The sequence below is a fragment of the Centroberyx gerrardi genome, chromosome 14 (genome assembly GCF_048128805.1).
Source record: "Centroberyx gerrardi isolate f3 chromosome 14, fCenGer3.hap1.cur.20231027, whole genome shotgun sequence".
NCBI lineage: Eukaryota > Metazoa > Chordata > Actinopteri > Beryciformes > Berycidae > Centroberyx > Centroberyx gerrardi.
In genome coordinates this window covers 15,208,648-15,235,848 of record NC_136010.1, presented here as the reverse complement: position 1 = coordinate 15,235,848, position 27,201 = coordinate 15,208,648, and the positions used below count along the sequence as shown (strand labels likewise).

The 27,201-nt window shown below is 43.6% G+C and overlaps 1 protein-coding gene across 1 annotated transcript in view; it reads left to right on the top strand.

Moving 5' to 3' along the window:
- The window catches only part of LOC139928279 (dedicator of cytokinesis protein 3-like), a 42,267-nt gene extending 19,539 nt beyond the window's left edge, over positions 1-22,728 (top strand). The window contains exons 13-54 of the mRNA XM_078288244.1: positions 765-853; positions 1,850-1,975; positions 3,296-3,420; positions 3,576-3,738; positions 3,883-3,989; positions 4,853-5,024; positions 6,185-6,282; positions 6,733-6,816; positions 6,936-7,036; positions 7,151-7,232; positions 7,741-7,911; positions 8,678-8,870; positions 8,998-9,125; positions 9,393-9,539; positions 9,687-9,785; positions 9,896-9,990; positions 10,198-10,273; positions 10,435-10,535; positions 10,636-10,694; positions 10,818-10,966; positions 11,097-11,182; positions 11,307-11,333; positions 11,455-11,550; positions 11,643-11,706; positions 11,807-11,900; positions 12,033-12,181; positions 14,418-14,504; positions 14,808-14,912; positions 15,722-15,863; positions 16,107-16,273; positions 17,083-17,169; positions 17,418-17,597; positions 17,741-17,824; positions 17,955-18,071; positions 18,283-18,425; positions 19,304-19,439; positions 19,617-19,698; positions 20,104-20,219; positions 20,862-20,946; positions 21,032-21,154; positions 21,313-21,395; positions 22,120-22,728. Coding sequence (XP_078144370.1) covers positions 765-853; positions 1,850-1,975; positions 3,296-3,420; positions 3,576-3,738; positions 3,883-3,989; positions 4,853-5,024; positions 6,185-6,282; positions 6,733-6,816; positions 6,936-7,036; positions 7,151-7,232; positions 7,741-7,911; positions 8,678-8,870; positions 8,998-9,125; positions 9,393-9,539; positions 9,687-9,785; positions 9,896-9,990; positions 10,198-10,273; positions 10,435-10,535; positions 10,636-10,694; positions 10,818-10,966; positions 11,097-11,182; positions 11,307-11,333; positions 11,455-11,550; positions 11,643-11,706; positions 11,807-11,900; positions 12,033-12,181; positions 14,418-14,504; positions 14,808-14,912; positions 15,722-15,863; positions 16,107-16,273; positions 17,083-17,169; positions 17,418-17,597; positions 17,741-17,824; positions 17,955-18,071; positions 18,283-18,425; positions 19,304-19,439; positions 19,617-19,698; positions 20,104-20,219; positions 20,862-20,946; positions 21,032-21,154; positions 21,313-21,395; positions 22,120-22,728 — 5,227 coding nt within the window. The remainder of the gene's footprint in view (positions 1-764; positions 854-1,849; positions 1,976-3,295; positions 3,421-3,575; positions 3,739-3,882; positions 3,990-4,852; positions 5,025-6,184; positions 6,283-6,732; positions 6,817-6,935; positions 7,037-7,150; positions 7,233-7,740; positions 7,912-8,677; positions 8,871-8,997; positions 9,126-9,392; positions 9,540-9,686; positions 9,786-9,895; positions 9,991-10,197; positions 10,274-10,434; positions 10,536-10,635; positions 10,695-10,817; positions 10,967-11,096; positions 11,183-11,306; positions 11,334-11,454; positions 11,551-11,642; positions 11,707-11,806; positions 11,901-12,032; positions 12,182-14,417; positions 14,505-14,807; positions 14,913-15,721; positions 15,864-16,106; positions 16,274-17,082; positions 17,170-17,417; positions 17,598-17,740; positions 17,825-17,954; positions 18,072-18,282; positions 18,426-19,303; positions 19,440-19,616; positions 19,699-20,103; positions 20,220-20,861; positions 20,947-21,031; positions 21,155-21,312; positions 21,396-22,119) is intronic.
- The last annotated feature ends 4,473 nt before the right edge of the window (positions 22,729-27,201 follow it).

The window sequence follows — 27,201 nt, the reverse complement described above, 5'->3', positions numbered from 1 at the left end:
TTCTGTTAGGCTTTGCCACAGAGAAGGAAAGGGAAAGACACTGAGAGAGAGAGAGAGAGAGAGAGGGAGGGGGAGAGAGAGGGAGAGAGACACATGACACTTAGATAAATGAGCAAAGTTAAAGGACGACGAAAAAAATAACACCAAGCTAAGCATTCTTTGCTGTCAGTCAGAACCCAGAACATCCTCTTGTGTCTCTGCACTGTCCTCCTCAGCGTCCGCTCTGGGTCAGAGGTCACACACACACACTGTACTGTCCCTGTACTGTATGACGCACGATACCTTGTTGTATAGTATATTCAGGATAACTGTACCGCCTGATATGAAACAAAGATTTCTATTTTGAGGATCATTCCCTGTAAAATCGGATGCCATTGTTTTTACTGTATCTCTCTGCAGAGTCGAAGAGCTCCTCCCTTTAAAAAGCGAGCAGTGATTCAGTGCTGAGCTGCCTCCAAACTGTCGGCTCCTATAACGCTCCAGTCTGTGCATTTCCCCATGCCTTTCCCAGGGGCCTACGGGCCCACAGTAATGAAAAAGGCTGGTAGAGAGCTGGCTGTCAGCTTTGCTTAGTGCGCTGTGCATTTGGGCTAATGTGCTGCTTGATAGTGCCTCCCCCTGCTGCTACCTTTTCTCCAGGAGGAAATCGGTTCTGGGACACATGCTGTTCATGTAGTCCCCGCGCAGACCGTCCCCCATCCCTCCATCTGGGCTCGCTAATCGGTGTGTTGTTAACACCTCCACCCGCCTCTCTTTCTCTCCAGATGTAACAATGAGAACGAGTGGTACCAGATTCACGAGAACATCATCCGCAAGTCCAACACCAAGTACTCAGCTCCCAGCACCAACTATGGTAAATGTGACATCTCTGCAGCTCTGTTACACAACAGGGCTTCCCCGGGGTTACATGTGCACTCGTCCTTTTCTCTTGGTTAGGACTTACACAGCAATAACTATCAACATTTACATTATAGGCTTTTTGCTGATGCTCTTATCCAGAGCAGCTCACAGTGAGTAAGCAGGTAGGGGTTCAAGGACACTTCAGCAGGACACATGGCTATGGATGGACACATATTGGCTGTATTCTGATACATCATGCTTGATACATCCAACCAGTTACAAGTGTGATGCGTGCAGCTGAACGGTCTTAGAGGTCTCCCAAGGGTGAATCAGATATTCTTTGTCATAATACAGTATTGATCACTGTGACTATGATAATATCCATTAAGGATAAGCTGAAGGGCAGAAACCATTATTACTGATAGCTCAGCTACATGGGTCAGCTTCCGCAAAGGACAGAGGACGCAGGGGACTTTATCGTTGCTTTTTAACGATCACATGTCTTAGTGTGTGAAATTTCCAAAATGGCATCACTGTAAGAGTGAATCGTGCCAATTCAGTGTTCCTTCCCTTTTGTTATGAGCGTCTCACAAGCTAGCTTATGACTCACCCAGCTCTGCCACCAGATGTGTACCCTACCTATATTTTTCTTCCCTCCTTGCTTAATTCCACAACACCATCTCTTTCCCTTCGCTCTCTTTTCCTCTGCCTCTGATTACATCTCTCCATCCATACTCCTGTCTGTCTTTTCCTCCCCCGCACTCTGACTAATGTCCCTTAAATACCCCTCTGTTCCTCCCTCCTCCTTTTTTTTTCTTCCTTCTTCATCTCTCTGCTTTCTCTCCTTCTATTCCCTTTCCCTCCCACACCCCCCCACACCTCCTCATTCACCCTTTCCCCCACTTGCTCTCCCCCCCCCCCCCCCCCCCGACACTAACAAACAAACACACATACACACACACACACCAACACACACACATATGCTCACACTCCCTCCCTCTGTCCCCAGGCCTCATCATTTCCCTGCAGCTGCTGCGGGGTGAGCTGGAGCAGATCAGACGGGAGAACCAGGCTGTGTTCAGCAGGGCCCTGGCACTCACACGCAAACTGGGTTTCCCAGATGTCATCCTGCCAGGTAAAAGGGGGGGAGGCGGTAATGGGGACCGAGAGGATCAGGGAGGAGGTGGACACCAGAGGGCAGATGGGTAGGAGGCATGGATAAAGGGGAAGGTCACAGATCAGGGCTGGGAGGATACAGATGAAGGAGAAAGGAGATAGGGCAAGAGGGATGTAGAGAGCATGGAAAGGGGGGAAGGGATCAAATAGAAAAGAGGAACAGCAGGGAGTAGCGTTGAAAAGATGTAGCAGGGAGCAGCGCGGGCTGAGCTGAGAGAGAAGTGGTTCAGATGAAATAGCAACATAGGTCTGTTTCACAGAAAGTGTTGGATCTGTGCTGTGGAGGGCTATAGATCGCTTTCAGTTGTTCACTCTCCATTTGTATGAGATCAGCATTTAGGTCAGGTGCTGAGCAGATTATAAAGAGCAGAGGTGTTCAAAGATAACTAAAGAGAGAGTAGAGAGAAAGAGAGAGGTGTGTGTTTATTTCGGTTTGTTTCATCAGCCAGCGTTGCTCTGCTTGGTTTCCATTGAGACTGTATGGCGCACACCTCTCCTCTCCTCTCCTCTCCTCTTCTCTCCTCTCCTCTCTTCTCCTCTCCTCTCCTCTCCTCTCCTCTCCTCTCTTCTCCTCTCCTCTCCTCTCCTCTGCTCTCCTCTCCTCTCCTCTCCTCTCCTCTCCTGTCTCTCCTCTCCTCTCCTCTCCTCTCCTCTCCTCTCCTCTCCTCTCCTCTCCTCTCCTCTCCTCTCCTCTCCTCTCCTCTCCTGTTTCCCAGTCAGTCTGAAATACCTCTCAATACCACTCTCTGTGACTCATCTGTCCCCAAGGAAATGACTTGGATATAAATAACTATAATCTGATCTTATAAATAACTGCAATATCTTGCACCACTGTTGCCCATGATATTTATTCCATTAAGCACTGACCTCACAAAGGGTGCTGGGACAGTTATGAGCTACAGTGTATTACAACTCAGGAGGGTCATTTTTCATTGACAAGAACAATGACGTGTGGTGCACATCTTGGCAACCCTGTGAGGTGCCTGCGCTGCAGCCTAATTTATGTTGACCACTCTCAGCTCATCTGTGGAGCAGAGGCTGGCAGAAATGTCTGTGCACATGTACATTATAACTTATTAACCGTGCCAAGGCAGGAGACATGTTTTTTTTTTTATCCTAGTCTGGGAATTTCTGGAGATGTCTTAGTCTTGCTTTTTGTGACTAGCAGTGACATTGAGGCGAGGACGACCTGAGAGAATGTTGTAGAACAGGGATTTTGTTCATGAAGTACGAGTGTGTCAGGCCTAACAGGGTTTTTTTTCCTGTGTTTGTGTCCCAGGTGACATACGTAACGACCTGTACCTCACCCTGGAGCGAGGGGAGTTTGAGAGGGGGGGCAAGAGCGTCCAGAAGAACATTGAGGTCACTGTCTATGTACTGTACGCCGACGGGGACACACTCAAAGTATGAAACACACTCTTCTTATTTCCTTACTTTCAATAATTTTCTATCTACTGCATCATCAACCCATGGTATATCAGTGTAACTTTCCTCCCATCCATCCATACAATGTATATCTCAATAAAGACAATCAATCTGCCATGTTCCTTCTCTCTCAGGACTGCATCAGTCTGGGCAGTGGGGAGCCCAACACCAGTGAGCATCGCTCCTTTGTCCTTTACCACAACAACAGCCCTCGCTGGAGTGAGATGGTCAAGCTACCCATCCCTATAGACCGCTTCAGAGGATCCCACCTACGCTTTGAGTTCAGACACTGCTCCAGTGAGTCAGTAATGCTGACCGGTGGCAATCATCCCTTAGCACATGATTTTATTAGGACTGATCGGGTTATGCTTGGGGTTATACAAGTATTGCTTGTGCAGTGTAGATGTAAGCATGATATGATGCCTGTGCGCTTCCTTTCAGCTAAAGACAAAGGGGAGAAAAAACTGTTTGGTTTTGCCTTCACTCCTCTGATGAGAGAAGATGGGACCACGCTGTCAGATGAGAGCCATGAGCTGTATGTCTACAAGGTGGGAGCATGATTAACACAGACACACACACACACACACACACACACACTTGCACTGACATAGTTAGAGAGGTATGGTGCCTTGTAGCAACTGTAATAACTGCCGGATCATGTAATAACTTCAATAAAATGTTTCTCTAAATAGGTTTAAAATGTAGTAAAAACTGTTAATGTAATAAAGTTGCAGATAATGTAATAACGTCAAATTATTACCTTAATCAGCGATTATTATTTAATGGGGGGTGAAACATTTTTAACTGATGATGTAATAATATTAATGATTAATAATGTAATAACTTGCAAGAGTAAGAAGGATATGATAACTCTGATATTAGCCTTTTATTAAATATCAGCCAGTTATGTTGGCGACTGCCTATATGATGGAGGTTCCTCCCTGACCACAGCTACATTAAAACCTGTAATTTCTTTGCACATTTTATTCATTCATTTAATTGTTCAGTAATGTTTTTGTAAATGAATTCTTCATTTAAAGGTAGTAATGTATCCCAGAGTTTTCCCTATAGTACGACCCTGCCTCAAAGAGCCGCTAACCATAAAATAATCTCATTAGTTTAGGTTTCAGTGGAGAGTTTTACTGTCCCATGGTCTAAATGCTGTTTCAGAGGCTTTTCCACCCTGACAAAAATAAAACTCTGGCGGAAACACCAAATACTTGTAATGAAAATGGTCAAATTTAAAGATATTGAATATAGGCACAAAATATTGGCTATCGGCAGCTTTAAATTATCAGTTGCTACATGACTCAAAGGTACAGAAAAAACGCAGTGCAATAGTAATCGTGTTATATTTAGCAACATTTTTCCAAACCTAGTGGACTGCTGAGTCTCGTCTGTCCCTCCGCAGTGTGATGAGAACGCCACCTTCAGTAACCAGGGCCTGTACCTCAGCATGCCCTGCTGCAAGGAGGACTTCAACAGCTGCCCCAACCTGCCGGCCAACCTGCCCTTCCAGAGGAGCCCCAAAGAGACCTTCTGGGTCTCTACGCTGCTCTGCTCCACCAAACTCACACAGAACGGTAACCTGACAGCTTACATGCTCTTGTGTGTATTTCACCATTCTATTTCTACTCTATTTCTCTTCTCTTCTCTTCTCTTCTATTCTATTCTATTCTATTCTATTCTATTCTATTCTATTCTGTTCTGTTCTGTTCTGTTCTGTTCTGTTCTATTCTATTCTATTCTATTCTATTCTGTTCTGTTCTGTTCTGTTCTGTTCTATTCTATTCTGTTCTGTTCTGTTCTATTCTATTCTATTCTGTTCTGTTCTGTTCTGTTTTATTGTATTCTATTCTGTTCTGTTCTATTCTATTCTATTCTATTCTGTTCTGTTCTGTTCTGTTCTGTTTTGTTTATTTTTGTTCTATTCTATTCTGTTTTGTACTGTCCTGTACTCTGTTCTGTTCTGTTTTGTTCATTTCTTTTCTATTCTATTCTGTTCTATTATGTTCTGTTCTGTTCTGTTTTGTTCATTTGTGTTCTATTCTATTCTATTCTATTCTGTTTTGTACTGTCCTGTACTGTCCCGCACTGTCCTGTCCTGTTCTGTTCTATTCTATTGTATTCTATTCTATTCTATTCTATTCTATTTTATTCTATTCTATTCTATTTTGTACTGTTCTGTCCTGTTCTGTTCTGTTCTGTTCTGTTCTGTGTTATTCTATTCTATTCTATTCTATTCTGTTTTGTACTGTCCTGTCCTGTTCTGTTCTGTTCTGTTCTGTTCTGTTCTGTCCTATTCTATTCTATTCTATTCTATTCTATTCTGTTCTGTTCTGTTCTGTTCTATTCTATTCTATTCTGTTCTGTTCTATTCTATTCTATTCTGTTCTGTTCTGTTCTGTTTTATTGTATTCTATTCTGTTCTGTTCTGTTCTATTCTATTCTATTCTATTCTGTTCTGTTCTGTTCTGTTCTGTTTTGTTTATTTTTGTTCTATTCTATTCTGTTTTGTACTGTCCTGTACTCTGTTCTGTTCTGTTTTGTTCATTTCTTTTCTATTCTATTCTGTTCTGTTCTGTTCTGTTCTGTCCTATTCTATTCTATTCTATTCTACTCTGTTTTGTACTGTCCTGTCCTGTCCTGTCCTGTCCTGTCCTGTCCTGTTCTGTTCTGTTCTGTTCTGTTCTGTTCTGTTCTGTCCTATTCTATTCTATTCTATTCTACTCTGTGTTTTCAGTGGACCTCCTGGCCCTTCTGAACTGGAAGGCCCATCCGGACAGGGTGTTGGATATCCTCGGTCGACTACGTCAAATCAGTGGAGAGGAGATTGTCAAGGTTACTGTCCGCTGATTATTTATCTTATGATGTGAAGCGTGATATTGACGGCACAGTCACAGAATATTTAACATAAGGAGGGGCATGATTGTAAATCACTTATAGTATTTGGCCCGGGGGAAAAAAAAAGATTTACTGTTTTTCTAAGTTAAATCCCCAGTCTTGAATTTTTAAAGATTATTGATTATAGTTGAAATTCTTAGAGGGCAAGTCATGCAGATGAAAGAATAATCTGTTTACAACTTTCTTAACTCATTGTTAATCAAAATACATGTTGACTGTGTTGTAGTATTCAGAAATAATGTATGTAAAACATCTTTTACTGTTTAAAAAAAAAAGAATGTAAGAATGTAAGCCCTTTGTTTCTATTTTAATTACAGACAAGGCCTTTGATGTGATTCTGTTGCGTCGTGATGGTTTTGCTGAGTCTTGTTCCCTTTTTCCCTGCAGTTCCTGCGAGATGTCCTCGATACGCTCTTTTGTCTCTTAGATGACAACACTGATAAATACGGGCCGCTGGTTTTCCAGTCACTGGTAGGAAAACAACAGTTCCCTGTTTGAATGAAACACAGCTATACTCGTACATTAAATGATGTATTGTGACCGTAAGCAGTGGAAATAGGCATAACATCTATTTACCCGTATGTGTTCAGGTGTTCATCATTAACCTGCTCAGGGACAGCCGCTTCTACCACTTCAGACCTGTCATGGACTCCTACATCCAAAACCACTTTGCTGGAGCTCTGGCTTACAAGTAAAACAATACATGCATCTTTTCCATTTCAAATTAAATCAATGTAAAAATCTGATTTAGATACTTACAAAGTTGCAGATGACGTGGACTCTGAGGCTCTCAATTTATTTGCAGAGAGCTGATTCGATGTCTAAAGTGGTACATGGACCGCTCCGCCGAGGTCGTCAGACAGGACCACATCCAGGAGGCCATGAGGGTAAAGTTCACGTTAGAGATCACACACACACATCCATCTGGTTCAGATTCTGAGCGGCAATAAAAGTCTGTCTCGATTCTTTCAAAGGAGATTCACTGGTGAGGCATAAAGAAATTCTCAAAGAGAAGGCAAGCAGGCCTGATAAGGCGTAATATGAAGCCTTACAAGGGTACAGGAGCCGAGTTCTCCGCTCAGAAAAAGACTAATGAAAGGAAGTTATCAATACTTTATCTCTAGACGTATTGATGTGTGCGGAGTTCACATAGTCTTTGAATTTCCTGTTGCCTCTATGATGAGATCATGTAAAGACATATTCAGTTACGAGGCCTGAAGATTGGAAACATCTCTTTCATGTATTGATTTTCTCTGCCAGGTAAAGCACAAAGCCATCCGGTGCTTGGTGCTTGTTCCTTGTTAGGGAACTGCAAGATGATGCGATGTGACATGTACCTTAGCTGACTGTTTCTACCCCCCCCAACCCCCCCTTCCCCCCACCCCCCCACCCCAGGCTCTGGAGTACCTGTTCAAGTTCATTGTCCAGTCTCGTATCCTGTACTCCCGAGCCACCTGCGGGATGGAGGAGGAGCAGTTTCGGGCGAGCATCCAAGAACTCTTCCAGTCCATCCGCTTCGTCCTGAGCCTGGACAGCCGCAGCTCCGAGACCCTGGTCTTCACGCAGGTCAGACAGTTCGCAAGGCGTCTCTCTGTCTGCTGCACATCTTTGTACAATCATCTGTTTGTGTATCTTTGGTTATAAATGTTTGTTATTTTCTATTTATTCATCTGTTTAGTTTGCTTTCACGTGTCACAAATTGATTTGCCTTTTTTTTTTTTTTTGCTCTGTTGTTTACTTTTTGTTGAAGCCCTTTTCCATTCTGTGCCTTGTTTGATTGATGCTCCGATCCCTCTCCCCCCCACTGTTGCCCTGTCCTCGACTTGCTCTTGGACAGTTTAGGGGTGTGATCAGCTGCATGCCTCTCTGTGGTCATGCTCCGGGGCTCTCGTCTGTCTCAGTAAGTCACAGTGCCCCCCTGTGTTGGTCCCACAATGCAGCAGAGGCTGTGCATCCACCAACCCGCTGAAATAGGATGACGTTTTCCTTAGTCACCAATATGCAGTCAGTTCTTTAGATTTGAGTGTTGTAATGGTTATTTCAGACTCTAAAGTGGGGAAACTATGAGAGTATGCCTGCATAAGTACATAAAATGTATTCCCATCCAAGGCATTGAGATCTTGGGTGTGCTCCCTTTAGAATATGAAGAGCAGGCTTAAATTTGCGTTATTCTGTTTTGTGTCAGTGTCACATTGAAGAGAATCCCATTTGATATGAAAATGATATTTCCATGCTCCATTTCCACATGTTCAAATTGTAGCTTGCTGCATTTTGTAATGCAGATGTACAGTACAAAATCTTATTCTCTCTCTTCTTTGTTTTCCCCCCTCAGGCAGCGCTGTTGAACAGTTTCCCTGATATCTTTGATGAGCTGCTACAGATGTTCACTGTGCAGGAGGTGGCTGAGTATGTCAGGGGCACCCTAGGGAGCATGCCCAGCACGGTGGACATCGGCCAGTCTATGGACGTAGTCAAACTGCAGTCCATCGCCCGCACAGTCGAGAGCCGCCTCTTCTTTTTCCCTGGTAAGATAAAAATTTAAGGCTAGACTGTGTAATTCCACATACGTAAGCCCAACGTACATACAGTGCTTTCCTATTTCACCTTCTCACTCTGTCTCCTGTGCGTTTTCTCTCTCTCTCCGTCCTTCAGAGTCTCGTAGCATCTTGCTGCCGGTGGTTCTGCATCACATCCACCTGCATCTGCGCCAGCAGAGGGAGCTGCTGATCTGCTCTGGGATCCTGGGCAGCATCTTTTCCATCATCAAGACTAGCTCCATGGTGCAGTACTTTGTACCATATGCACACTCTATAAAACTCTACACTGCACCTTACAGCCTCTGTTGTTAGAAACTAAAAAAATGAATAGGAAAATTGCAATCTAAAATTCCTGTTTCTTATTTAAAGATATTTGATCATGGTAATGCAGCTGTAGCTTGTTAGGGCGGACACTATTAAGCAGCACCTGTTAAGCAGCATGTATCTGTGTCTCAGTTATTCGCTAAATATTTCTCTGCTTTCCTTCCACTTCTCCTCCGTTTCTCTCAGGAGTCTTCGGTCCAGGAGGAGGTGGAGATGATGGTGGAGAGTCTGCTGGATGTGCTGCTGCAGACTCTGCTGTCCATCATGAGCAAGTCTCAGTCTGTGGAGACGTCCAGAGGACAGCGCTGTCCCCAGTGCACCGCCGAGATCACGGTTAGCGCTGCACTCTGGGAAACACACACATACGTGCCTCTTTGAAATTTAGAATATGCAATAAAAACAGTTGCAATTTAGTTATTTAGAATTGATGAATCTCTATGTGTGTGTGTGTGTGTGTCCATATCATTTTCTCCTGTGCAGGGGGAGTACGTTTCCTGTCTGCTCTCCCTGCTCCGGCAGATGACAGAGATCCACTTTCACCACCTACTCAACAACTTCCATAGCAAGGAGGAGCTCAAGGTGGGAACCCGTCTCTGACTCACACAGATGAACAAGATTAAAGTGTTTTGCTGAAGCCTGCTTACTATATACCTAGACTGCATACGGTTTGTGCATATATTGCTCTCCAGGAGTTCCTGTTGAAGATCTTCTGCGTGTTCCGCAATCTGATGAAACTGACTATCTTCCCCCGAGACTGGAGTGTCATGAGGCTTCTGACGAGTCAGTAAGTCTGCTTTGCCATTTCTGTCAAGCTGTCTTTGTCACAGAGCCGGTAAGGGAATACAACCAACCATGAGATCAGACTCCCTTCAGATAATCCTGATCTGAAGGTGATGTTTGTGTTGCAGTTTTTTTTTTTCCATCTATTTTTGGCAGCCACCTTGTTTTGTACGCTGAAGGCATAACGTCGTGTGTGCTGTGTTTTCTGCAGTATCATCGTAGTGACAACACAGTTTCTGTCTCCGGCGCTGCACAAGAACTTCTCTGAGGCCGATTTCGATTTCAAGGTGTGTGTCCGAACAGCGGGGGGACGAGGGTGAAGGAAACCCACTGCACCATAGCCACGAAAAATCTAATACTGTTCCATGATTACATTTCTGGAACTATTTCTTCAATACAGCATTTAATTTCTGTATGTAATTGTGTAATTGTGTGTTGTGTGTGCCAGGTGTGGAACTCCTTCTTCAGCCTCACAGTGCTGTACATCAACCAGCCCAGTCTGCAGCTGGAGCCACTCAGCCAGGCCAAGAGGAAGAAAGTCCTCGACAAGTAAGAAGCTGTTTTTATTTGTGTGTGTTTCCTTCGCAACACACTGAGGTCACAGAGCAGTTCTTTAACTTTCTGCATTTCTCCACTTGCCATTTTGTAGGCATGGAGATATGAGAGTGATGATGGCCTATGAGCTCTTCAGCATGTGGCAAAAATTGGGTGAGATCATCATCCTTAACACATAAACACACACAGATACACACCTCACACACACACATACATTTACATTTACTTGTTACTTGTTTATGAAATGTATAATGGATTCCTGTCTGTGTGATTTAGGTGACAATAAGCCCCACTTCATCCCGGGAATGATGGGTCCCTTCCTGGGAGTCACCCTGGTGCCTCAGACCGAGGTTCGAAATATTATGATTCCAATTTTCCATGACATGATGGATTGGGAACAGAGGAAAAACGGCAACTTCAAACAGGTCATTGCTACATTATTGCGTTATTAACTGCAGATCCTGTGCCACAGCAGATGTCCTGATCCGATTTTTGGACAAATGGGTACTCACTCACATTTTTTGGCTGAACGTGTGTGTGTGTGTGTGTGTGTAGGTGGAAGCAGAGCTGATGGATAAGCTGGACAGCATGGTGTCTGATGGGAAGGGAGATGATAATCACCGAGAGCTCTTCAGCCTGTTGTAAGCATCAAACCTTTGTTTAGCTTTTATTGCACCAGTCAAGCGCTACGCAGAATAATGCTGCTCTCTCAGAAGTATTTCTTCCTAAAATACGTCTCTGTGTTATTTCACTGTTGCACCCCAGGACCCAGCTGTTTGGCCCGTACCCAAGGTGAGGGATAATGCCTTCACAGCCAAGGCCAAGAGGCTGTTTGATTCATATCTGTTTATTTCTTGCGCTCCTCACAGTAATATTTACCACCTTCAGTAAGAGCGTCTTATTTTCTCCGCAGCCTACTGGAAAAGATAGAGCAGGAGACGTGGAGAGAGACGGGCATCTCATTTGTCACATCGGTCACAAGACTCATGGAGCGATTACTAGATTACAGGTGCACCTTAGGTTATCTTGCACATCATAACAATGTTGATTTATGTCGTTAAATTGCAGAGCAATAACAGAGAATATATTTTCTGTGTTTAGGGACTGTATGAAAGGAGATGAGATGGAGAACAACAAGAAAATTGGTGGCTCCGTCAACCTCATGGTGAGACATTTATTTTTTGGGCTATATTTATAGTGTGAATATTTCCACATATGGAATTGGAAAATAACAAATAATTGTCTTTTTTTTTATCGAACCCCAGAACTTCTACAAGTCAGAGGTCAACAAGGAGGACATGTACATCCGTTACATCCACAAGCTGTGTGACCTGCATCTCCAAGCAGAGGACTTCACAGGTAACAGACATTAAATCTGCAGAAGCACCAGAAACTGTTTAACATCTACAGGTGTGCTAGTAGGTGGACTTAGCTGAAGATGTACTTTGCTGTGTTGACCTTTGCCCTGTAACCCCTGGGCCCCTCCACCAGAGGCAGCGTTCACCCTGCTGCTGTACTGGGAGCTGCTGCAGTGGGAGGACCGGCCCCTCAGGGACTTCCTCCACTACCCGTCTCAGAGCGAGTGGCAACGCAAGGAAAACCTCAGCCGTAAAATCCTCCACTACTTCAACAAGGGCAAGGCGAGTGAAAGTTTTATAAGTTCGTAACTTACTCCGGCGCTTTGACCGAGTTCAAGCCAGGTTTTCATGTCTAAATGCCTGTCATTTCTGACCCACACCAACTGAAATGATGAGGAGAAAGGTCTTATAGGATCTTTTACTGCCACTGCCATAGTAAACTGTGGAAATGGAGGCAAGGCCAAGTTCAGTGTTGTAGTAATGGGATAGTATCAGTGGGTTTGTGCTGGACAAGACATCATACGACTAGAAATGAACCAAACTAAGGTTGTTATCGTTCACTGAGACTAAATAAAAAAGAAACTAGTCAACTAAAATAAATTAGCTAAATGAAAGTCACAATAGTTTCTACAGCTTCTTTTATTATTGTTTTGATATGTTCAACTGGCTGTTTTCTCTCATCTGTAGTGAAGCCATTCCCAAGCAGTAACTTGTTTAACCATAATATATCTTTTGCCCTCATTAACAGCTGGGGAGCGATGGGACCTTGTAAAGTCTTTCTGAAGCTGTTTATCCCTCTTTTGACTTGCTTCTCCCTGTACCTCCAGGTTTTGCTGGTCCTCATTTGTGATTTGTTTTGTTCTCTCTTGTTTTAATCTGTATCCTTTTTTACTCTTCAGAGCACTTTGTGACAAATCTAATTTTAAAAGCACTTTACAAATAAATTTGACTTCGCCTGACTGGTAATCATGGAACCGCTGAAACAATTCATAACAAAATCCCCAAAAAAGGTTTTGGGGCCAGACTGAGTTTCATTAAATGAATAATTTCCTAAACTAGCCAAACAAATGACTAAATCTGGATCTGGCTCATGATGGGTGCAAATACAGATATAGAAAATATTATTAGACTATCGACCAAGATCAGTTATCAGATTACCATTTTAGATGGTAATCTTTTGGTGGGCCCAAAAATATAATTTATCCTTTTATTATTTGTAGCAGTTGAGCTAAACCGCAAAAAGGAAGGCGAATGACAAAACATTTATTAATTTTCCTAAAAATCATCGTATCAGGCTGTAGGCTATTCTTTATCATGTAAATGCTACAATATGGCACCAAGCACCCTTGCATCCTTTCCCATAAAGATAACACCTTGGGGTGCTGTTAAACTTTTGGCCAGCCAACATCTTTTTTTTGCAGAAGTAAAATCACTCTAGCTTTCCCCTGTTTAACACCATGTACCTGAACAGACTGCCTTTCTTCAGCTTCAGTTTTAATTATCAGAAGAAACTGCTTTTTCTAGTGTTGAGTGCGAAACAAGAACTGTGGATCACGGAAACAGAATCATCCGTCTCTGAACTTTGGCACCTGTCTTGTATCATGATGGAGCTGTCTGTGCTGAAGAAAATGCTGCACACAGTGTAATATAAATACAACCGTGTAGCCTATGCCCATGCCACTACAGACAAATACCAAATAAGGGTCAGATGTCTGCTCAAATCTGATTTGCTTCATCCCTGAATCGCTCCTCTTCCGGCTGCTATTCATCCACAAAATTAAATTAGTCGACTAGTCTGTGCTTTGGAGAGGACAATGGCCTCTGGACTTGGGGAGCGGCAGAGAAGGAAACAAAAGTAAAGTGTGGCCGCCTCTGTTAACTCTTTGTTACCTCTTCTTTTCTTTTTATCAGCGCTCTTCCACAGCAAATAAGTAACTGTTCTGGATCTGTAGATTCCCCTGCTTTCCCTATAGGAATGTTACAAAAATGCATCCATGCCAAACGGAAAGCTGTGTGTACTTCAGTGGTATTCTGGTACCAGCTAGACATTTTGATTGGATCATTATTAGAAGTTAAAGGAAAATACATTGAGATGCATATATTGTTCATGCACCAGGCCATCTTTACTGTAAGTAGATACTGCGCAGGCTACATAGCACTTCCCGAAAAGAAACTTTAATCTGCTTGAGAAGCTATATTGAATGCCAAGTGTGATATTATAGCTGCTGACCTTTATGGTATAAATATAGCCCAGTAGGCAAGCAAAACTCTTATGACCAAAGCTTTTCCTCTCTGTTTTACATTAGTGATTCTCCCCACTAATTGAGTGTAGACAGAGCAGCTCAATATTTCATTCGAACTCCGTCTATAATGATGTAGTAATGCCAGTCTGTCCCAAATGTTTTAATATCCCCCAGTCATTTTTTTTTTGTAGCGGTTTCCCTTCAGCTACAGCATAATGTAAACTGTGTTGATTTCTTCCATATGCTCAGAATCCCATCTCTATATCACTTTCCAGTGTTGGGAATATGGAATCTCTCTCTGCCGGGAGCTGGCTTTCCAGTACGAGACCTTGTATGATTACCAGAGCCTCAGCTGGATACGGGTGAGTAAGACAACCGAAGAGTTAGAGCCTGCTCCCTGTTTCTGTTGCCTCTTTTATTATCAACCAGCTTACATGTGCTCACAAGCATGTAATATCGTCTCCGAGGCTGGAAGATGGGATTTCCAGCTCCCTCTCTCTCCACCGGCCTCTGTCTTGCAGTGTGAAGTGTGTAGCAACAAACACAATGTCAGAATTACCAGCACACACCCACACTCATCATCAGCAACAGCACACGATTCACTAATGTGCGTGATCAAATCATTATTCATCATGACTCTTTGCATATTTATCATTTCGTGACAGAAAATGGAGGCGGCCTACTACGACAACATCATCGAACAGCAGAGGATTGAACCTGAATTCTTCCGAATGGGCTTCTATGGCAGGAAGTTTCCCTTCTTCCTCAGGGTAAAACTCACGAAAGCCAGTCTCTCGTCTTGTCTCTCCTGACACAGTTACGATTCTGCTGACTGTGCTAGCTACACTGCCCCCACATGCCTCAGCGGGTGACAGTGTCAGCTACAGTACCATCAAGACAGATCGCCTAGGTGGTAAACTCATGTTGAAAATAAGGTGAAATAACTGACAGTAAATCTCGCCAGGGAGCGACTCTGAATCCGTTCCTAGCTATGAAGCGTGAGAGTTAACCAAAATCCATCTGTAGCTTTAATGGAAGCTCAAATCAATGGGCTACACTGCAAAAAATCTCCATCTTAACAAGTCATTTAGTCTATTATCAAGTCCTAAAATTGTCATTTTCTTAAAATAAGTGAAGAAATCTGCCAATGGGGTTAGATAATTTCACTTGTTTCCAATGCAGTTCAACTTGTTTCATGAATTTTGTAGAATCAAGTGTCATTTTCTTGATAGTAATCGTCCTTTTTCTGACTCATTTCAAGATATTAACAAGATTGACAAGATATTGAAATTCCTAAAACAAGTAAAACTGCATTGGAAACAAGTTATCTCACCTCATTGGCAGAATTTTTCTCTTCGTTTAAGAAAAATAACATTTGAAGGCCGAATATGAGACTAAATTGTTAAGATGGATGTTTTTTGCAGTGTAAATCTCTTAGTAGGCATGATCGCACTTTAGTTAAGTATAGCATGTTGAGAGTCATGTACGACAGAATCAAGTGAGTTGCCATTGCACCTTTCACCTGCCTCTGCTTCAGTGTTACATAACTCTAATAACTGTTATCTTCCCTTCTCTTTAGAACAAGGAGTTTGTTTGTCGTGGTTATGACTATGAACGGCTAGAGGACTTCCAGCAGAGGATGCTGGGGGAATTTCCACAGGCCATTGCCATGCAGCATCCCAACCAACCAGACGACACCATCCTACAGAGTGACGCTCAGTGTATCCTGTTCAGGTTCCATTACAGTAGGGTTTGGTGCTCTATGGCTGTCTTATGGTTGTGTGCGTCTCAGAGATTATGACAGATCAATGGGGAACTTTGAATACAACGTTGTAGATGACTTCCTTCAGTCGGACAGAACAAAACGTCTGTGTGAGCATTTCTTTTGCGTATCCCTGGTGTTCCTTCTCTCCCGTCATTAAGCCTGTCCATATGTCAATCGCTTCCTTGACACTTGCCTTCAGACCTGCAGATCTACGCGGTGACTCCAGTGTCAGACATCTCTGATGTGCCTCAGCTGGAGCGTGTGCCTGAAAGGATCAAGAGCTTCTATCGCATAAACAATGTCAACCGCTTCCACTATGACAGGCCTTTCCACAAGGGGCCCAAGGACAGGGAGAATGAGTTCAGGGTACGGCGAGCCAGCGGCTGCTTTGTCTGTCCATTGCTGCCTCACAGTTCAGCTTTTTTCCCAGGAATAGTGAATTCATTTGTAACATTTTTGTATAAAACTTGAAATTGGCTCAACTCTGTGGGCGCTGCAGTGAAAGCAGTTAGTCTTTATAGATAACAGAACAGAGGCCTTTCAGGTGATGTAACCGGATGTAACACACCCTCTGGCAGCCATAGTGGAGGTCCTCAGCTCTCTGGAAACAGAGGCTGGGAACAGCTGATTGTGTTTCTAAACACACAACTTGGCTACCTCAACAGAATTGAATTTCTGTGCAGTTTCTGACTGGGAACCGATAATTTCACCAGCGATACATCTGATCAATTTAGCATTTAGATAATGGCTGCTACATCCGGCACTGTCTTATAAACACATCTGATTTGCAGACTAGCTAATGTGTTTAGTAGAAGCTAGCGTATTAATATTAACATTTCTTGCTTTGTTAAATTAGCCTGCTGAAAAACAGCTGATTAGGTGAGCTCACTCTTATCAAGCTACAACTCGTAGTGTTTTGTAGTAGAGGCAAGGTTCAGTCACAATAACCTCAATATGGAAACAAACCTCATCAGACGATTCAGTTTTACTTACATTACTGAATTGATCCTAACACACTTTTACAGGTACTTTCTTTTTCTAGCCTGGTTGTTATTTAGCCATTATTTGCGCACAGCCAGTCCTCCACTGGACCTCCATGACGGCTCCGGATGTGGTTGACAGGAGATTTGTGACGCAGCTGCAAAGCCTCTGTTCTCTTTCTGCATGTTTAACAGAGCCTGTGGATAGAGAGAACCACCCTGATCCTGTCCCGCCCTCTCCCTGGGATCTCCCGCTGGGCCGAGGTGGAGAGGAGAGAAGTGGTGAGGAGCTTTAACATTCATCTCATCATCTCACACTGCGAGTGCTGCCTCCTGAGGGACGTGCTAGACAGTTTCCCCAATCCCTCTTGCAACAGATCTGAAGTCGTATTTTTTTTTTTTACCCATGTTTCTTAGGGAGCATATTGAATAAAGGGAGGTTGGTGTGATCTCTGTGTATATATATACAGTACAGTGAACTTCAGACTCTCTCATTATCATGGCTTGGGGTGATATATGTCTACTTGCAGGTGGAGGTGAGCCCTCTGGAGAATGCCATTTACGTGGTGGAGAATAAGACCCAGGAGCTGCGGACTCTGATCAGCCAGTACCAACACAGACAGCATCATGGCAACATCAACCCCCTCAGCATGTGCCTCAATGGGGTCATAGATGCTGCTGTGAATGGAGGCATTGCCAGATACCAGGAGGTACTGTAGTGGGACGGAGAGAGAGAGGGGGGGGTGGGGGGGTGGAGAGATGAATGAATGGATTTACTGAATTATTTGAATTCATGAATTAAATCACTCTTTGCAAGGATCCCCATCTTTTGACTCATCCTCTTATACAACAGGCGTTCTTTGATAAGGACTACATCACCAGCCACCCAGAAGATACAGAGAGGGTCACACAGCTGAAGGATCTGATGCAGGAGCAGGTCAGACCCGACTTCTAACTGCATAATATGTGGAACTGCTAGGTGAATAGACTGATAATGGAGTAAACATCCACCTCAACAATAATAAATCTGTTTTTTCTTCCTCCCCGGTGCTGTTTCACTACAATAGGTGCATATTCTGGGGGTGGGGCTGGCTGTTCACGAGAAGCTGGTGCACCCAGAAATGCGTCCCCTGCACAAAAAGCTTGTAGACCAGTTCCACATGATGAGGACAGGTTTACACCATGTGAGTAGTCCCACGTGTAGCTTAGCTTTTCACATTTCTGTCTGAGCCATGCTTCTTTTATCCTTGTTGCACGTTGCCTCATCTGACGTACCAACATTTGCGATGTATTCATCTGTGCATCTGTGTGTGTGTAAAGGTGCAAGGAGTGTGCCTGTGTGTTTATGTGTGTGTGTATTTATGCACGTCTGTGCAGTGTAAATATTCAGAGCAGTATATGCTCGGGTCCCAGCAGGGTCTGCCGGCTGTGGACCGATTTGGCCCCGCAGGCTGCGCCGGGGTCAACTCTCCTAGAGGCATCCTGACCTCCCACAGCCACATGAGTCCTGAGAGCATGCGCCTCATACACAGACACAGGTCAGTCACGCATTACAGCGCATACAGGAACGCAGACACACACAGACAGACACGGGCACATGTCTGTAATATTATATATGCGTGGACCTTCCATTGACTACATTTGTTCCCTAACACTAACCTTAACCCTGCCCAATATACTGTATGTGTAACCTCAACCCATAATTCATATTAAACAGGGGTTTCTGCACTCTAAAGGATGCCCAAAGTGATAAACTATGCAAAAGTAATTATTTTAATTACAAAGACAAAAAATACAGTGAAAACATCTGAACATTCAAACCGTCATTAGTGTCTAGTAACTTTGGGTACTTCCACTTTTAAAGCTGCACTAGGCAATTTCGCACGTCGGTGGCTTCAAATGGCAGTGAGAGGTAACTGTCTGAAAACTGTTCCAACTTCAATACCCAGAAATGTGTCATGTGATGCGATGCTAGTAAACTGCACAAAGCATGCTCATGTTCGCCAACCCAGGTCCAGCCTTCTCTGGATGGAGCGCTCACTCGCTGCTGTTCAGGGGGATCGTTTTGTATTTTGTTCTTAAGTGTTGAATCGTCATTTCCTGCGGGTGAAGATTTCCCACCAGTGACCATAGCCAACGCCAGAATTTCATTTGGGCAAATAGGGCGAATCTACAGTATCTTAATTAGCGTCAACAGGAGAGTTTACATAAAAATCTTGTCTAGTGCAGTTTTAAATACTCACAAATATATTTCAGAATCTACAACTTTGATCAATCAATACAGATTCTGAGTTGAGTCTAGATTGCAGAATGTATATATCTATATATCTGTACACACACACACACACACACACACATACACATTGCAAATCTTATTTTACATAGATTGTGTTTATATTTTGTCTCTGTCCTGCAGTCCTCTGAACCTGCAGGGTTCGATCCGTCACTCCTCCTCCTCCCTGTCCTCTCACACGTCCAGTGAGGCAGGAAACCTGGTCATAATGACCGACGGCCTGATGGGGGAGCACCCAGAGGAGACGGTACACATGCAGGTAGGTTTTAACATGCCAACACACATTAGCATGGATGTAGTGGAGGGTAAACCACCAGAACTTAGCTTAGTCACCGTTTCATTTTGAAATAGAGTTTACACACCTTTCCAAACTGATATGAATCTTTATGTTTTAATAATTCTAGCTATCGTTATACTGATATATTTTGTTTTGTAGCCGAGTCCCTCCTCCTCCAGCCTGAGCTCTATTCGCTCCAACTCTTCCCAGATAATCAACTCTGCTCCTTCGAGTGCCAGAGGTAAGTAATGCAGAGTAAACCATGAAGTCATACCAGAGGTGGATACAGAGTCTGAAATGATGATCATATTGGGCTACCTGAATATTTATATACCTCTAAATATCGTGCTTCTATATCAAGGTTTTACCAATAACAAATGCCTCAGCGAAGTGACGATTAGCAAAGGAGATATCTTTTATAGATATCTCATATATAAATCAAAGAAGTTAGGCAAGATCTATGTATAAAACGATATCTGCATTTGTAATTTCCACTCAGCGGAGGTCATGTTATTTATGTGTGGTTGTGTATAGAAAGATAAGTGATATAGAGTTACAAGATGCTGATGCATACAACAAGGTTATTATAAGTGGAGATGGAAAACAGAATACCTCATTTTCCATCTCATGGCTCTTCTCTGTCCAGGCTCTCCATCCTTGCCAGATAAAGCCAAACACAACCGGGAAGTGATGATACTGTTGCCGCCTCATCGTGAAAGGGCCAATAACTCCATGTACTACACCATGGCTGAGAATGGACAGGTACTGATAGGACAGATAGGATCTGCAGTACCATAATACTGTATATAAAATGTGCAAAACACACATGAAAGATCCAATGACACCTTTGATGTACGAGTGTTCATCAATTAAAAGACTTAAGTTATATAAAGTAATAAACCGTGACATTTTCAGAGAAATAAATTTCCATTTTGCTACTCTCTATTGCTGAATGATATAATACAATAGTGATTCAACCTATACCCAGTTCATGAAAGCTTATTACATTTGCTACATTTGTTGGTCTAAACACCAGATAGTGGGCATGTATTTCTAGGGAAAAATCCTTTGCCCCACATGAAGTGATATGTTTTATGTTAGCCAAAAGCAGCAACAGTGATCTGTTTGGAATAAATAGAACAAGAACTAGAAATAGAATAGCTGAACAGACAAAGAAAAGAGCACAACCTACAGAAACTCAAACTTTATCACCAGAAAATCCAAGGAAACAGACATTACACTACTGGCCACACTGTTTGATTGACGGGTGATCTCTGGGAAATGCAGTGCAGAAACACCACAGCAATACCCACTTAGCACCAAAGATGTTGCCAAACTAAAACAATAACAAGACTCCCACTGATTACCACTTTAAATGTTGTATTTTGCCGTTGTTGTTTACAGAACAACCACATGCAGCGTGCCTTACTTCAGCAAGTTAGCCCCTGTAAGCCGTGTGCTGATCCTCACATGAATCTGCCAGAGAAAGGTAAGACACAGCCAGGGTAAAATATTATATACATGATCTGTGTGCAATCATAGTGTGTGTTGACATGGTTTAATTCCTCCCCCAGTGTTTCCCAGTGCTCCAAGCAGCTGGAGTCTGGATGGAGAGAACAGGGAGCCGGTGTCCTATATGCCGACCTCTACCGGAGGGGTAATCATGCCCCCCGTCCCACCCAGGTCCTTCCCACCAGGTACTTCCTTCATTTACTTTTTTGTCATAATATTCACATCATCATGTTTTCATATGGTGTTGAGAAAAAGCGTTGAAACTTTTGCATCAACTTAAATGCTTAAAATGTCGAACTTCGTTATCTCCTCTCTTACATATGAGTCTGACTTCTCTTTGTAGGGCATTTCCTGATGCACTTTGATGCATTTCATCACCAGAGCAGCGACCCGCCCCCCGCCCTGCCTGTCCGCTCGCTCCGAAAGGTACTGGACTGGACCGCTACATTAGAGAAACAATATCTTGTAGTGTTGTCACGATACCAGAATTTGGACTTCAATACCAGCACTAAGATTGATTTTTAAAAATGTGATGCTTCTACGATACCATGGCAAACAAGAAAAACCATCAAACCACACTTGACTTGGACGGCTTTGTAGCAACTTTGGGGTTTTGATTTGTGGGTTCGGTGTCCGTCCGTCGGCTCTGTAATGGAAATAGTTCCATATTTCATTATTTTCCGTGAACAAGTTTAGGTGGACTGGGATTCAGTTCGAGACGTGGTTGGACTGTGATGTTGTTGAAATGTTTTCAGCTGGTTGACTCACTGCACTGACTGCTGCAATCTACTGTCAAGAGCCAGGCTGCGGCTTTGTCTGTTCCAACCTTCCTCTTCCTCTTCCTCCTTCTTCCTCCTTCTTCTTCTTCTTCTTCTACTTCTACCTCTACTTCTACTTCTTCTTCCTATCCAATCCCCACATATACACACTCTGGATATGACACAAATGCTTGCAGCTTGCAGAACACATTTGGTGAAAGTATTGAACGTTTCTAAAATTCGATATTGAATTCAATCTTTTGCAAAGGTATAGAAGTAGTATTGAAATTTCAGTTATTGTGAAAACACCATTATCTTGTCACCCTTTTCCTTTATGCTAAGTCAAGAGAAATACACCCATGATGACTGTCTCCCTTTCTCTTTCTCCCCAGTCTCCTCTCCACCCCATCCCCGGCTCCCCCACCAGTCCTCAGTCAGCTTTAGGCGGCAGTAACTCCACTCTGTCAGGCAGCGCCAGCAGCGGCGTGTCCTCTCTGAGCGAGAGTAACTTTGGGGGCCAGTACCCAGATACCGGCCCCATCAGGAACGACGCCTTGGAGCCCCTTCCCAGTCACCTGTGGTCGCCTCCTGACGAGTACCTGGCCTCCCCCTACCTGCACATCCACTACAGCGGACCCGAACTCGACTCGGTGGACCCGGTCCGCCCCTTCCACTACCGCAGCCCCGCCTCGCACCCGCACACTCACCCCCACCCCCACGGTCACTCCCACCCCGGGCTGGACAACCACTCCCACGGGCCGCCGCCTCACCACCACGCGCCCGTCCACGGCCCCCACCACATCCCCTACCGCCGGTCCCAGCCGCCGGCCGTCCCGCCCAAGCCCTACCTGAGGGAGGGCTGCATCCCCGAGGAGGAGCTGCCGCCCCAGCCCATCCCCCTGCCCCGGAGGATCTTCCACTCCCCCCACAGCCACAGAGAGGAGCAGGGGAAGCACGCGTGGGAGCAGTGCATCAGCGAGGAGCACGAGGAGACGCAGTGATGACGAGCCTCCAGCTAGATTTCACTTAGAGCTTTCTTCTCCTTGTCTTCTTCCCTTCATTTGCACTGATTTAAAGGAGCAGGAATAGAGAGAACCTTGTGTAAAGCAACAGAGTATGTTCAGTTTACCTCTCGCTGTATGTGTTCATTTCAGTGCAGATGAAGGAAAGGAAAGGAGTAAACCTCAAAGCAACTATGAGGCACAACTGCCGTCACTGTGCTCTATATGGCCTCTTAGATATTAATAAAGGAATATTATCTGCTCAACAATAAGACAGATAAGAATAACTTTGTTCAAAAATTGATATTGATTGTACACAATTGTACAACTAGTCTGTGAGCATGTTTTTTCATTTGAGAATAATATGACAACAGTTTTGTGAAATATGACAACCATGATCATAACCAACATGATCCCAGGTACAGTATAAGCTCCGAACTCCCTTAATTTTGCTTCGTCATTTTCACAACAACAAGGCAACTACAGAAGGTTATATTGACAGTGAAGTGACTTCTACGCTTTAAAGGCTTCATATGAATTATTATTTTGATAAATTTGCTACATTACAGTGTTTTCAAAGGCTCTGTCCATTCTGTTTTTCGAAACACTGTTAAGTGCTCCTTAATAGTGAATCATATCAAATGGCGCACTCTAATATGGGTTGCTGCCGGGCTGTCGTGGGCTGCAGGTCTCCAGATCGGACTCGCACCTCTCCTCTTGGACCGGCATCTCAAGGGACATGAACTTCAGTCGATGACAATTCCCCATCCGTACCATACGTATGGAAACCTACGTGAATGTATTCAAATGAGATGTTCTATTTGTATTACACAAGTTGCAATTCTCCTTTTTGTTTTAAGTGCTTTTAAGTTCAGTCTATGTTGGAGTCTCTATTTGTCTCTTTTTTTGTGTGACCAAGATATCTCTTTGAGAGGAATGAGAGCATCCGGCACACGGACAGGATTGTGGAATGGAAACTAAGGACACCGACAGACAGACTGTAATGGTCTTAGCATTTTGATGCTTGATGCTGATTGGGAATCAAGAAGGGATGGAACGAGGATTCTCCACACCTCAACCACTTACTGGACACTGAAAACAGAACTAACACCACTCTCTCTCTTTCTCTCTCTCTCTCTCTCTCTCTCTCTCTCTCTCCATCTCTCTCTGTCTCTGTCTCCCTATGGTTGTCAGACTATGCTAAGCAATGAGGGCTGAACCTGGACAGCTGCAGTGGCATTGCTTGCGTCTGATGGCACTGTCTACCCACTGAGGGGCCAATCTGAGCCCTCTCAGACGGCGTCAGAATCGCCTACCTGCCTTAAGTGCACTCAAATGCAGTATGACCTCTCATCCGGACACCTCAGCTGACAGTGAGAAGCTCACGACACTGACAGCAGTTCTCCTTTTCATCCTGTTCTCTATATGCTCCCCGAAGGAATGAGATATCTACCTAGTGATGTTTTTGTATGGTTTCGTCCCGCTTTGGTTTCAGGTTGTTGTTTGGTTTGTAGCGCTATATTTCTTATTCTGCCTGCAGCTCTTCTCAGTCATGTTCTGTTGTGTGAAAAATGATGACGTGTTTCAAAGGAGTGCTGCAGCTCGGACTGAATAAGAGGTTTACTTTGTGCGGACTGACAGAGCAGCGCTGTTTCTCGAGATGTATCACTCAACGGTGGGTTGGAAGGTTATAGCTAATATTTTATCAAGCACTTGTTTTCCTAGTTGTTTTTTGCAGGTGGGTGCTTTGTGTTATTGTACATCAAGTTGTCAGCTGACTAGACAACATCTATTTTTGTATGTGAAATCATCAGTTGTGCGAACATGTTTCAAAAACCGTACCAAGACAGAAGGCACAGGGTACTGCATGGGCTACTGTACTTTGTATGGAGACAAACCTGAAGGTAGATACATATTGTGGGTATCTATTGTGAGCTTGATGGCATTGAAGATAATTGAGTGAGTGGAGTGATATTCAAATAAACTATAGGTACAATAGAATTTTTCAATGTAAATTCTGTTATTGTACATACAGCAGTATTGTGAAATATTTTTGAGAATTATTGCAGACCCCCCAAAAAAGTTTATTGTTGTTTTGTGTATATACATGTACTCCAGAAATCGATGTAATTGATAAATATCTATAATCAATGTTTGAAAAAGGACAAATCCATTAGACTGTGGCCGTCTGCACCGTTCTTGACTTTGAGTCTTCTCATATAAATACTTTATACACTTTTCAATGTGCTTTCCTGTACATATGGTGTTAGCATGATCAAACAGTGTTTGGTTGTAAAAGTGGTTTTCCTACTCCCATAACTGCTGTGGTATGGACTTCATTAACAATGCCAAACATTAAAGACAATCTTTTATCAGCTCTATCTGTCTCCCCTTTCCCTTTCCTGTGCTGTGATTGGCCGAGCAGTATATTGAGAGGACAGTAGGGGGCGCTGTTTCTCATGGAAATAGAGCCTGAACGTGGCTCACACACACTGCTTGTACCCTCTTTAGAGATGCACTGTTTTGTCAGTGTGTGTGCATGATAGAGTATCTTTGCTTGCGTGTGTGTGTGTGTGTGTGTGTGTGTGTGTGTGTGTAGTTGGCAGAATTTCATACAGCCCCTGGGTCCACCACAGGCCCTAGAAAGAAGGCAAAAAAAAGTGACAAGCGCTTCAAATGCAGTGACAGCTGAGGTCTCTGCTCTCACCAGCTCCAGCTTCTTTCTCTCTCTCTCTCTCTCTCTCAGCAAAATCATAATTTGAAATTCAGATGCAATACGTCTTCTGTGTGTGATATGTGGTAATGCTGCTGGAATTGAACTGAATGTTTCATGTGTATAAAGATAAAAGAACATGTACTGTGCGTTACAGGGGTGGCATTAGAAAATGTAAATTCTCTATTTCACGAACTACACAGAGCTGCGGAGAGCGTACTACATGCATGGGAAAAGTCAAAGGCAGCTCGGTTTACTCGGCCAGCCAGCTTTCAAACTGTATTAGACCTGGTTGTAGCTGCACAGTACCGTCAGTGGTAATGTGTGGCCTACAGGTGGCACAAGTGACTGACTGAGGCCCTCAGTGCAAAACCTCCTGTCATAATATCTGCAAGGGGATAAATCTTGTATATTTGTAAAAAACAGTGCATGTAGAAAATCATGATCAAAGCAGAATTTCTGTGAATAGATAATGAATCTCTCATATCGTAAGGGATAATATTTTCAGCACTGATTACAGCGTGGAGTTATGGCCGATGCATTTATTTTTATTTCTCTTATGCTGTTTCTGTGATAAATTTCTGAAGATTCTCATATTTGAAGGAGTTGTTTTAGTTGAAACAGATCTGTATGAAAAGTGTAATTGCTATGAGATGCAAGATGAAGAGAAAGAAAGGCACAAAGGAAAAGAAAGATGTCAGAGGTAGAGAGACGTAGGCATGGATATTTTATGACCTTTTTGAGCCAATGGTTAGCATGAGCATTAGGCAGAGTTAGATAGATAGAGAGAGAGAGAGAGAGAGAGAGAGAGAGAGAGAGAGAGAGAGAGAGAGAGTTCTAGCATTCTAACAAAGGCCTTGTCATATCAACAGCTCAGAAAAGCAGCAGAAAATAATACTAAATTCTCAAGACTCCCCCATATTTTTGCCTTGACGCTCAGTGGACTTCAGTTGAATAACGTTCAAGTTGCAGGGGAGGGTTATGTGTCTGTTTGCCTCTGAAAATGAATTTCTTCGGCAACAATGAGGACTCTGCACTCTCAACGTCAAGCGTATCCATGGTGCAGTCAAAAAGAGCTAGGATGAAAGGATCCTAGCTGCACTATCTCTCCAGAGGATGATGATGCTGTGGTGCATGTTGATGCAGATAGTGAATTTCCTTTTAACAGCGTCGCTGTGGGTTCTCTCATTTTTCCACTTGTCTCTTTATGTGCTCTTTTCTTCCTCTCTCAATCCTCACAAACTCCCGTGTCTTGGAGCCTCGCTGTATTTTCGCCCGTGTCTTGTGGGACTCACAATGAGCGACCTCAGAGCGTTTATGTGCTGCGCTGTGTCCAAGTCTATGTGAGACTGTATCTGTTTTTGTATGTGTATACACTCATGCATGTGTTCGGTGCATTGATTGTGCATGCAGGCCGAGCTCTTTTCCCCACTGGGGTTGCACTGCCTCACACTGCAGTTATTGTTCGGGGGACAAGAGCACAATGATGTGAAAAGCATCCCTCATAAAATCTGGCACTTGGAATGACTTGCCACCTTCCAGCTTGTGATAGGGGGGAAACAAAAATAACCTGGTTCTGGCGTTGCATCACTTTGCATAGTGTTTTTTTTTCAGAGCGTGTGTCTCTGTGCTGCTACATCAATTTGGTTGATCAAAATGGTTTCAAATAGATGTGCTTGTTGTTTGCATGCCATGCAATGGAACAGATTAATAATCTTGTGCACCAGTGTGCTACAAATAAAGCTAGAAAAAGGATAAAA